A 12,783-nucleotide genomic window follows, 5' to 3' on the forward strand; every position below is an offset into this window, starting at 1 on the left:
CGATGGATGATCTCGTGGAGCCACTTCTTCGTGGGCGTCTCCTCCATTTCCAGAAGACGCGCCCTCAGCACGACGCGTAAATTGGAACATGCGGGAAACATCTCGAGAAGTAATAGATTACAGGAGACAACTCCAATGAAGGAAGCCATGTTTCTATGTTCACGTTCTTGCCTGTCTTTCCGCAGGAAGTCTGAGAAACTATCGCCTGCATGCATGTTTATATTCAGAATCAAATATAAAGGTTACCTAACCTTAATGGGTTCTCCTTCAGTTTTTCAAAACAAAATTAAAATGTCCATCATGGCATAATGTTTTTAAGGTAAGCAATAACAGGATGAGAGCATTCTCGTTGACTCAAGAGGTAAATATTTTCAGTTGTATACCTGTTCGGGAGGTGCTCGGTTCGAGTCTGGACTTCAATAGAGTCTAATCTAACTGAGAATGTTCGTGGTTCTTCTCAGTCTCTCCACACAAATGATGAAATTATACTGCGACATAATGAGTGACAGACACAGCCATTCTTTGATAATGACTCGATAAACAGGTTTCCGCGACAACGAATCAACACGCAATAAAAATATGTCGGAAACGGTGTTTTCTATACGGTCCGATCTGAGGCTATATAGCGAGTTGCTATGCTCTGATTAAGTCGAATCCGTGTGGAGGCGGGATCGAATACGTCCACCGTGACCCTGCGAGTCGTAGGAGGCGATGAAAAGGGAAGTATCAAATCTGAGACAGTAAAATATGGTCGCGAGTCCCAAGGGACTCAGACCCGAGGAAGACTGCGCTGGCAAGGGCCAGCAGCATATAAAAAAGACAGACCCGTCATCTCGTCAGAGAGGGCGTCCCAAAAAACAAGACCGTAACGGTCAAACAGTAGTAAATATGTGGTCATGAGCCCCAGATGGGGCTCGACACCAAGACTTACTGACTGACTGAGTGTCAGTCGCAATGTAACTTTGACTTTGACTTTGACTTTGATTAGGTGAAACCCGAGTGGGGGCGGGGTCGAATACCTCCACTGTGACCCTGCGAGTCGTAGGAGGCGACGAAAATGTAAGTCTCAAATCTGAGATGGTAAAATATGGTCGCGAGTCCCAAGGGTCTCGGACCCAAGAAAGACTGCACTGGCAAGGGCCAGCAGCATGTACAAATGACAGAACCGTCCTCTCGTGAGAGAGGACGCCCCACGAGAAACAAGACCGTAACTGTCAAACAGTAATAAATATCTGGTCATGAGCCCCAGATGGGGGCTCGACACCAAGACTTACTGACTGACTGACTGACTGACTGACTGACTGACAATGTCAGTCGCAATGAGACTTTTGACTTTGACTTTGATTAGGTGAGTTATACTTATGCCTGTCCCACCTGGGTTTATGCGGCGGACGTTAACCTCTTGAAATTGCAGCGCCTACAGAACAGGGTACCCCGCGCCACTGGAAATCTTGACAGGTACACCGGTCCGCGAATTGCACGTGGCTTTCAAACTTCCTTAAGCGTTCATGATTTGTTTATTCCGTCTTGCAGTGCATACACTTATCTATCTTCTTCTCTCACTTTCACTTTCATGAACTTAAATCAGTGCAACAGGACGCTAAAATATAACATTCCTTAAGCGTGCTGCAAAATTACATAGGACACAGGCGGAAGTAATCCTGAACCATGTAATTCAAATATACGTGGTATGGACAAGGAGAAGCCAGGCACAGGAAATATTAGAGGCCTAAACTTGGCGGCGGTCAGGCCTACGACCGTTCATCTGACTAACTGCAATTTCAGAGTAATAAAATAAGTTAAGGCATGACCTGCTGCATAAGCCTGCATTGACAGGAAACTTCTCTATACCTTGTACAAATGTTTCTTAGTATAGTGCACTGACAAAGGATGCACAGAGTCCATAGTGACCTGAACGCCGTGACAGCGCGGGTATACTCGTTCTGAAACTACGGTGCAACAAAAGTAGAGCCTACATAGAAAGGCCAACCCCTCCTTCGTCGAAGAGGAGGTCCCATTTCGAAACAAGTGCATGTCTGGGAGAGAACGAAAATCTTGCTCATGGATCTCGAGGAGACTGAAGCCAGAAATGAATGTGCTGGCGAAGGCCTGCAGCAATTTAACCGACCGACAGATCGTTGAAATATTAATAGGTGACGGCCAGTGGGAGCCAGTGAGTTAGTCAGTAATGGCTAGTTATGCTAAGAGTTAGTTGAAATTGGACAGCTGGAGCAGTGAATTAGCTGTGAGACAACTGCCAATCGGTAAGGTCGTGAGTATTCAAGCAGAGGACATTGGTAAGATCCATTGCCAGGCAAAGACTGGTGAAGATATAGAAATCTGAGAAGATAGCGTCTGCTGTAGTGCGAAATAGAGAAGGTGAATTATTGAGAGTGTTATAATTACGTGTACCTTTGACAAGTGCTCAATAAATCTAATTACCAATGCAAACTCCGTGTGTAGTCACTTACACGTGATAATAACTTAAATTAGTGAGCGTCTTTAAATAGAGAAATATAAGTACAAACACTGGAGAAAATTTCATGAAGAAGGGCTTGTTGATTACTACGTACTCGTCATCAAATAACATCTGGGTAATGAATTCAAGGAAGTTAAAATGGGTAGGGGATGTTAGGTGGGGCCCTTGTCACCACAACATGGCGTGTCCTCAGGTTGCGGATGGAGGAGACGGCCTCCAGATATGGAGGGTAGCTGCGAATATATTGAATAAGCAGTCGCTGACAGCCGACAACGGGTGGTCCTTCAGCTTTGGGGTTGGTTGTGGAGCCAATAGCTCCTCATTGTAAAAAATAAGCTTGTTACGAAATGTCACAAAGGGCCTCGGACCTGGAAGGATTTTTTGGTAAAGGGCCTAAGCGAAAGAAAACGGTCAAGAGATTTGAGTGAATGAATGAGGGTATGTTACTCACATGGATAAAATGTTAAATTCATGCAGAGTTTCAGTCTGAAGACCTATAGGGAAGAGGCTACACGGGCGATTTAAGCGCTGATGGGAGTTTAATATTAAAATCGATCGTGCGGAAGCAGTACGTTAAACTAGGGGATTAATCTGAGTAGATATTTTGCGTGCTCTTTTGTAATGAACATTGGGATTCATGCAGCATTGAAAAGTACTGATTAGCTGAGAAACTACTAGCTTCTCAAAGAGGACCATGCTGTGCAATATTAGTGTAGTTAATTCACTTAGGTACTTGCATACAGAACCAGAAATTGATACAAATATATTTCAAATTATATCTTGTACATTGAAATTAATGATGGGCAGGGCATATGGCATGCATGTGGAGAAGATGATTACATATAGGATTTTGCTGGGAAAGCTAGAAGGAAAGAGACCACAAGGAAGATCTGTATATAGGTGGGGGGATATCAAAATGGATCTTAGATAGGATGGAGTGATGATACGAAGGGGTCTTGTGGATAAGGTAATGAACCTTCGGACTCCATAAAATATTTAGAAATTCCTGAGCAACTGCGTTAGTTGGCGGCTTCTTAAGAAAGACTCAGCTCCATGAAGTTAATTAATTAGTTGCATTGAAATAAATTAGAGAACTTTTTATGGAGTATCGGCTGTAGAAATTCATTCCTTTATTTTACCAAATGAACTTATCACACTTCGATTCAGATGAACTCTAAGCCGTTTCAAAAGGAATAAATCTGACTTGCGAAAAAATACAATATTTTAAGATTACAGAAATATGAAAATTGTTCTATAGAAACAAATATTGCATGGTAGAGCAAGACTGATAGACGTATGATATTTCCTGCGTAAAGGCTTCTTTTGGGTGGGAGTGTAAATATGTTACAGCATAGTCACAATATTACAGTGTAATTTCCTGGCAAAAGTTTCTGAAATTTTGGAGAATGCATGGTCTACTCAAGATGTGGTAACATTTTTTAGGAAAACGTTTCACATTTCAATATGTCGCCCAAATTGTGAGTCACTTATCTTTAAGTTACATCCAACAGATTCCATTTAAAGAAGAAAGTTCTCGAGTTTCCATTAAGACCTATAATATATCTTTGAAAAACTTTGAAGCTCTCATATTTTGCTAAGTAATTGTGCGAGAGATTTTCAAGAGCGAGAGAGAAAAAAATGGAAAAGTTAGTCGAAAGTCTTTGGTTTGGTAGAACTGGTGTGGTATGGGAGGATATTGGGAAAGGCTAGATATTCGTTCAAGAAAGAACAGAATCAGACTGTCATCTAACCAGACGAAAACCAACACTCTGAAGTAGAGGTTAGTGTGGAGCGCTCAGGGGAGGCCTAGAGCTCCCTACTAGGTTTCTAGACTAACATCACGAGACTCCCATGCGCTCCCAGTGACAGCAGAAACAAGAAAAGAGGTAGAGAAGAGAGATGTATAAAAAGATCGATTATTCAAATGCGGAGTGCAACTTTGTACTCTGCCTCTTGTTTGTATTTATTGTATTTCACAAGAAGCAGTTGTAGCAACCGTCCACTTCATTTTCGTGCAACTGGAAGAGGGAAATTCCAATCTGCAGATGCAATGGCATCGCTTTACTTCTTAAGAAATGCCCTATGAAAATAAGAAGGCGCACGTCTTTAAAAATTGCAGAGGAGAACGTGAAGGAATGTTGAGGTAATGAAGGACACTACATATAAAGGAGGACAAAATTTTCCGGCTTTAAATGTTTTCAGGAAATGCCCATACGTTTTTCTGCCACATGTATCTTTGAAAGACGATGAGCCTTACGAAGTGAAAAGAGTAGAAGGTTAGAATGCGGACTTTATTACGAGCAGTGGGAAAAAGTTGATCGGTGGCTTTACTGCGTACGAACAGAATTAATTTCGAAATTAAGGGTAGAAAGTTTGCATTAGTGAGAAATTTTTATTTGATATTGGAAAGGCTGCACTAGAACGAAAGTTTTATGTTGCCTTTAAGGTAGGCTGCATGTGAAGCATGCAGTGCAAAGAGGAATTTCGGTACTATTTTTTTTATTGCCAGTTGGGTGGGACTAAGTCCCTTGTACTGCTGCCAAATCTGGCCTATTGTACCAGCCCCAGATGACAGGTGAGGGTGATTGTGGAGCAATTGTTGGAATGAAGATTGGCAGGGGAAGCCGAAGTACTGGGAGAAAATCTGCCCCAGCGCCATTTTGTCCACCACAAATCCCACTTGACCAGACCTGGGATCGAACCCGGACCGCCACGGTGGGAAGCCAGCGACCAACTCCTTGAGCCATGGCGCGGCCAATATCGGTACTAATTTAGCATTTACTCAATGACCTCGGAAAACTTTGATCGAACTGGCATTCAAGATTAAATTTCTTCTCAGTAACATAATAACCGAGTTGATATCTCAAAGGAAACACATTATGTCCCTACAGAGATCGACCGGTTAATGATGTTTAAGGAAACAGTCTCTGTTTATTGTGAAAACCACAAATACACTCCGTGAGCAGAATCTAAACTTTCTGTATTTTAAAACGGGTAGTGTTAATCTACGTGTAAGGAGTGCTGTTTTCTGAGTGGCGCAGTGTAGTTCAGCAGAAATTCAACGAGGAGGGACATACGCCATCTACAGTCTCCATAAGTAAGATATACAAGTAATCAGAAAGAAGTATGGGGCAAGGAATCATATATATATATATATATGCAATGAAACAATCCCTATTTGTGAATTCGAATCATCACACAGGAATCCTGACTTTCAACCACGCAAACCTTTTCAGGACATTAGTAGATCTAACGATATACCCCATTGTTTATAACTTACGGGACCGAATCAGTGGATCTGCATTATAAAGTCAAATGTCGCAGCATATAGGACAATAAGATGTACTTGCTGATGCTTTGAATTCAGATCAGTCTCAGGTAAATAAGAGCCCGGTTTATTTCCATCGAATGACTTTATATGGTATAAAACTCATTTTATAGCCACTCTCGTACTTTCATCCCGTTCTTTTGGATTAAACTGACCTTCCTTCGCAGAGCACTGTTACTCTCCTTCTATGAGAAGACAATGCCACACACTGCTAGAGGGGACAACGCACAAACACAATCACAGATTGCAGACGTAACACATCAACGGGCTTTTTTTTCCTTGGCATTACAGCCCCAGTGGGCCTAGGCCTACCTCCATGAACTTCTCAGTCCACTTCGGTTTTTCTAGATCTTACACATTCGGTAGGACTCCTTGGGTGGGTGATCAGCTCGTCGCAAGGCCTCTGCCTGTACACAAGCACAGAAAAACGCGCACACACAAACTAAACATCCATGCCCTGAGTGGGATTCGAACCCACGATCCCGGTTTCCAAACGAGCGAAGACAGTACATGCCTCAGACTGCTCGGCTACCGTGACCGGCCAAAAACGGGCTTACGAAGAGAAAAACAGGTTGCCGCAATAAAATATCTGAAGTAAAGGATACAGGTCAAAACAAGTGGACGACGCCCCTTGTGTGGTGTAATAACAATTTTACAAAATTTTAAAGAAATTTTAATAGATTTTATTTGATTTAAATTAAGTGAACTACAGCATGTGCTATTTAGCGCATACCAGTTAAGACTACGAATATGACGTTATGAATCAGGAAGCGCGCAGTCGCACATGTGACGAATGGAAAATATTAGTGTAGTGTATCGGTTTTAGTAGAGCAGGACACCTGAAGATGACCATTTAGGGCCGAAGTATGTTGTGTCGAAAGTGAAAGTGAGAGAAAGAATGAACAATTTGTTGCATTGTTGACGGAGTGTACAGTATAATAAACAGTATCAGTAACACATTTTCTTACGAAATACCCCTACACAACTGTGTTATGTCATACAGGGGACAAAATGAGAAACCTTCAGAGGAAATTCTATTATTTGAAAGCAATGACAATGCTGTTAGAGAGAGTGAGGTTATACAATTACACACAAAGAACCCAGTGCATGAGAGTGTATTAATTTAGTTACGGTCAGTGCATGAACTCTAAGCTTTATCTGTCATACTGTATGACATAAAGACGTTATATAATGTGTTAAGGACCTACTATGGATCATTATATCAAATTTACCTGGAAATTTAGTCAACAAACATTTAACTCCATGGAACAGTGTCCTTCTTGAGAAGCTACTCAACTAGTCTACAAAAATCCCTCCTTTTATAAAATCTGAATGTTCATTCCCTTCTTCACAAGATTCCGCTATTGGTCCGTCTAAAGAACTGAATAAATCCAGTCTTCACACTCACACCCAATTTCTTTTAAGATGCATTTTAATATTGTCCTCCTCTGCCTTGGATTTCAAGTGGTTTCTTCAATACATCTAGAAGTAATCGTCCTGTTTCAGACATAATATAATAGGGCATTGTCATTGTCTCATATATGAAGGGTATTTCCGAGAAAATCAGATGCATTGGAAACTGCTGCAACTCAGGACCGTGTTCAAAGCTAGACCTACACTCTCTGGGACACTGATGAAAACTGGATCGATTAGAGATGCCCAGCAGACGAAGCAGAGTGTGTACGGTATCCCATGTGAATGTTGCAGATGTTACATCAGCGAAACAAGCAGACGTCTAGAAATACGCATTAAGGAGCACAAATATAACCTGACACAAGGTCTGCTGCAAAAATCAAAATCAGCCCAACGTGCGTACGAAGAAGCCCACAAAATATGTTGGAAAGAAGCGAAGGTCTTGCAGACTAAACCAAAAGCACATACAGGCAATACAAGGAATCCACCAACGTGTCTCTGGTAGATCATCCGATCAGTCAACCCTGGACATCCCTCTTATCTGGACTTGTGTTGTCACAGTAGGTGTCAAAAACTCAAACTCCGTCCAGTGTAGATTGAGTGGGAAAATTTATTTTTCTAGTGTGGGTGCCATGCCGATAATTTCATCTCTCCGGTGATGATTTCTGTTTTGATAATTCTCTGGTGCAAGGTCTGATACGTGTAGAATTTTTAGAGTTCTAATGTTTTGTCTTAGCTCTCGCAGGTGGTTTGTGCTGTGCTTGGCTTGTATACCCTATCTGGTGCTGGTACAGGTGTCCGGAGTCGATTGGGCCCAACTGAGTAGGTTTTACCTCAAGACGGAGACAGAATCCAGTCTCCGAAACGTCGTATTTTAAATAAAAACAAGACGATGGATAATTTCCAGAAACATAATATTTTTATTCCTCAATAGAAATTTTTCAAAGTGTAATGTTCTCTGTAGTTATTTTCTTTTCCGTCTAACTCTAGGGTCCGAAGGGCTTAATTTGAAATTAATAAAAACTGTCCAGTTTCGACATGCTATATTTTTCCTTTAAATACTGACTGACTTTTAAATAGCCGCTGGTCCTCGTCAGCATAGTAATTCTATATTCCGAGTTCCACGGGACTCATGGCCCTATTTTACTATCTGACGGCTCTGGGAGCCTTCAGAATCTCTTCTTTAGATACCGAATTTGTTCTAAATGTTGCATACAAAATTCATTTCCTACCTCACAGGAAACACACTACGTCTCCGCTACAAAGACTAACCGGTTAATGCTGTTCCTGGAGTCGCTGGTTATTATGAGAATAATATGGAAAGTTCAAACACACTCTGTGGGCAGAATGCAGAGTTAATGTGTCAGAGAAAGTGGTATATATAGTAGTTTTTTCTATTTCTTGGGGTGAGGTGAGACTGAGTCCACTTGGTACGTCGGCCAATAAAAGGCCTATTATACCAGCCACGGATGATAGATGATGAGTGGAGCAGTCGGTGGAACAAGAATTGGCAGGGGAAACCGAAGTACTCGGAGAAAACCTGCCTCAGTGCCACTTTGTCAACCACAAATCCTACATAACCTGACCTGGGCTCTAACCCTGGACGCCGCGGTGGGAAACCGGTGACTAATCTCCTGAGCTATGGCGCGTCCCTGGTACATATAGTAACCAATGGACTTTAAATGCCGTGCCTTTAATGTAGAAACTATCAATTATGTTGCAACTGCTGCACTTACACGCTAAGACAAATACTGCAGTTTTCACTGCCCGTACCTTCTGTCCACGCGCGTCCTTGTAGACGGTCCACTGCTGCAGAGCGTCTCGCCAGTACTCCACCAGGAACTGCTCCGCGAACTCTCGCCCCTGGCCGTTACCGAACCGGCCCTGCGTCTCTGTCACCGTTATCAGGTGAGGACGCATAAGGTCAACTTCCAGGTACTCACGCACTTCGCTGCTGATCTGGGCCTTCGGGCACCAAGCGCCGCCATTCTTCTCTTGTCGTATCCTGCAACAAAAGTACCGTCCCTTCAGTGTCCTTTCTGTTATCTATGATAATTCTGTCTTCAGTTAACTGTCTCTTATAGGCGTTTATACATTGTTGCATTCATTTATGCCGGTCTCAGGCATGTGCTGTCTTCGTGGGTTCGAATCCCACACAAGGCATGGATGTTTGGTGTGTGTATCCGTTTATTCTGTGTCTGTGTTGGCCTGTGTTTAGGCAGAGGCCTTGTGACGAGCTGATCACACGTCGAAGGAGTCCTACGGTCTATAAAATAATCATGAAACTATGCTCCAAAGCGGGACCAAGAAGCGAGAGAAAAAACATTCATTTATGATAGTTAACAAGAAGTTCTGGGAAGAACTAAAGGCTTATTTTCCTTTGATACAAAGTGGACCGCATAGAAAACGACACCTCTAACAATTCTGCGTTTCCGCGGGAACGTGTTTACCAAACCGTTGCCTAGAAACGATACGGGGAGTTACACAGACAGACCCGCAGACTCTCCTTTGACGAAAATGGACCTCACAGAAAACCACGCTTCCAAATATTACTTTACTTTTGCCTGTATTCTTTGCGGCTGAACGTTAAGTGGTGTTACACATACATAGACACATACTGAGATACGCCGTTGAGATGGACTCAGGTGCCACGATATACATATCAAGTTTCATAAAGATTGATTCAGGCATTCAAAAGCTGATAGCGGTGATAAATACGCAGACACACGGACAGCAAGGTGATCTCATAAGTTTGCGTTTTTGTTTTCTTTTCAAAATGAGGGCAAGTGGGCTGAAAATTCACCCTTAAATGCAAGTTATATATATGTCGCAATACCTCGGAGGCATGAGATGATCTTCAGGCAATTCAATATGAAACAGGACGCAAAGAGCCTCCCTGGAGTAAGCCTATCACATACCGTCAGATTATGTAGAGCTGTGCACAAATTGTTCAGAAATTCTCCACCCGATCCGTGGCGCAGTGCATTCAGAGATTTCCATTAGTCTGTCAGAAACCTCAGGACAGAACAGCACCAAACATATTCTGTCATTCCACACTACTGCATAACCACATATACACTGACGCAGAACAGGCTGGCTCTGAGTATCATTAGGCAAAGTGCCGTTAATTAATTGCAGTTTTGTGGTTAACGAATATTCGAAATCCCCCCCCCCGCCATATGTGTACAGGACCAATCGAATTAAATTCCAACTGGCGGGAGGAATGGCTGTAGACACTGTTATAATGGAATTCAATGCGTTCGGTCGCTTCAACAGCGTCTTTGGTGCATGGCGGCAGTGCAGTATTAATGCGCGTCCAATTCACTAATTGATAAAACATAGGAAGCGCCAGTGAAATTGGATATCACAAGGCGTGTACCGGAACCGTGTGGACCTACTATTAATTCAATTCGAATAAATCATTCAAATGTCATTATGCATTGATGCATTATGTATTGATATTTAATCCAAACTTGACATCAATAGCTATAAAACAGTCTTTAAAAAAAACGAATTTAATTTTAAAGAAGTCGAGACTGTATACATGCTCCGGTCTAGAACCCGAGATTAACGGCCGTGGGGATCCGTTGCGCTGACCACGCGACACCCTCTATCCGCAAAAGTTGGCACTAACTTCGCTGACAAGTGGCGGTCGGTCGGTCAATATAGTTCGCTTCCGGACTACAGGCCACGGAGTTCGTTTTGTTTGTATAAATCCTTTCTTTTAAGGGTCTGTAACTTTCCGATTTTAAAATTATCATCAAGCAATTTCTGGTTACCATAGCAACAAACTGTTGAGTGTTAACATGATGCGTGAGGGTGAGTTATGTAGTGGGTCAACAACTAGAAGGCAGTCTTTTCTTTCAGTATATCGTGTATATTTTGTGAGAAATGAAATTTATATGCGGATCTGTAACAATTAGTCTGAGCTACTTTATGACTGACAGTTTACCGCCAATCAGTTCGGCTTGGTGTCAAGCCCCTTAAGTCTTTCTGCTACTGAAACCTTGCGGTCATAGTCCCTATGTAACATGCTCTCCGACGAGAGGATGGGTTTCTGTTATGAATAAGCTTCAGCTATGTCAAGCGTATGTATCAAGTACACGTATTCTTCACACATTCTTCCTTATGCACTATACACAAGTCTTCTGTCAGTCCATGGTGGTTCCGTGAATGTGGATCTCTCAAGTGTAGGGTGCTATAGAAGGGAGAAGAGTTATGTTCGATTATTTGTTCATATTAATTATGGGAGACGGCATAAGCGCCAGCCTCGAATATCATTTCATAATATGTATGTAAGACTGGAAAACAATACAAGAAAAAGAAAGGAGGGTAAGTTAATAGCACGCAATTTTATATACCGAGTAGTCAATCTCTATGTTGTATTCTCGACGGCTGCTACACGACAGAGAGAGAGGGGGGGGGGAAGTGAGTGTGTGTGAGAGAGTGTGAGAGTGAGATAGTGTGTGTGTGTGTGTGAGAGAGAGAGAGTCAGAGTGAGTGTGTAGGAATGACAGAAAGACTGTGAGTGCGTGTGAGAGAAAGAGAGTGTCAGAGTGAGTGTGTGTGAGTGTCAGAGTGAGAGTATGTATGAGAGAAAGAGCGTGAGCGTGAGAGCGAGAAAGTGAGAGTGAGTGTGTGAGAGAGAAAGAGAGTCAGAGTGAGTGTGTGAGAGAGAAAGAGTGTCAGAGTGAGTGTATGTATGAGAGAAACAGCGTGAGTGTGAGAGTGAGACACATTGAGTGTGAGTGTGAGAGAGAGTGAGAGTGGGTGAGTGTGTTTGAGAGTGAGACAGAATGTGTGTGTGTGTGTGTGTGTGAGAGTGAGTGTGTATGTATGAGAGAAAGAGCGTGAGTGTGAGTGAGACACAGTGAGTGTGAGTGTGTGTACAGACGTTCCAAATGTAGCTCCAAATGTGAGAGCGCCAGGCAAGAGATAAAAATGTTGCTCTTGGTCTGACTTTAAACTCAGTGATATAACTCCTAGACAAAGAGTAACTGAGGTCAGAACCCACCGGGAAAGATTTACGTTTTCAGAAGAAAAAAAAAAAAGCAGTACAGACAGGAATTGAATTGTGATGTTTAAGGTTGCTAGTATTATAATTCAGTTTCATGCCTTAGGAATACAAAATGAAAATCCTTAAACGGCATCTACCGTGGGAACCCCCAGGAATTCTCCCGAGTGGTAGTCAGTTTTCGAAGAAGGAGGGGGGGGACAACCAAAATAATGTATTTATAAATTTATGTTTAAGGTATTTAAGACAAATCTTACTTCTCGCCTCGAGATTACTCAGGCTAGAAGAATATATTTCTTTTTAAGTACTTTTAATTTTGCTATTAATATCCGGTATATTGCTTATTTAAAACTTAATGTATCTCCAAATATCCAGATGGAGGAGGGGCAGCAGATACATGACCTGCCGTGCAGAACCAAAGCAGAATTCATTTTTCTTGCATTTTTTTTTCAATGGCTCTTCCAGCCCTTTCAGGACCCAGGCCTCCTATTCAGTTCCGTAATCTGTTTCAGAGACGGTAGGACGAGTGAGCAGCCCGTCGCACACAAA

At 42.4% G+C, this 12,783-nt stretch overlaps 1 protein-coding gene across 1 annotated transcript in view; it reads right to left on the reverse strand.

Moving 5' to 3' along the window:
* Positions 1-12,783, reverse strand: part of LOC111874945 (epithelial discoidin domain-containing receptor 1) — a gene marked incomplete at its 5' end in the record, with an annotated part of 554,089 nt that overhangs the window by 205,515 nt on the left and 335,791 nt on the right. The window contains 1 exon segment of the mRNA XM_023870830.2: positions 8,994-9,225. Within this exon segment, the coding sequence (XP_023726598.1) occupies positions 8,994-9,225 (232 nt within the window).

The sequence above is a fragment of the Cryptotermes secundus genome, unplaced genomic scaffold (genome assembly GCF_002891405.2).
Source record: "Cryptotermes secundus unplaced genomic scaffold, Csec_1.0 scaffold661, whole genome shotgun sequence".
In the NCBI taxonomy this organism is placed as follows: domain Eukaryota; kingdom Metazoa; phylum Arthropoda; class Insecta; order Blattodea; family Kalotermitidae; genus Cryptotermes; species Cryptotermes secundus.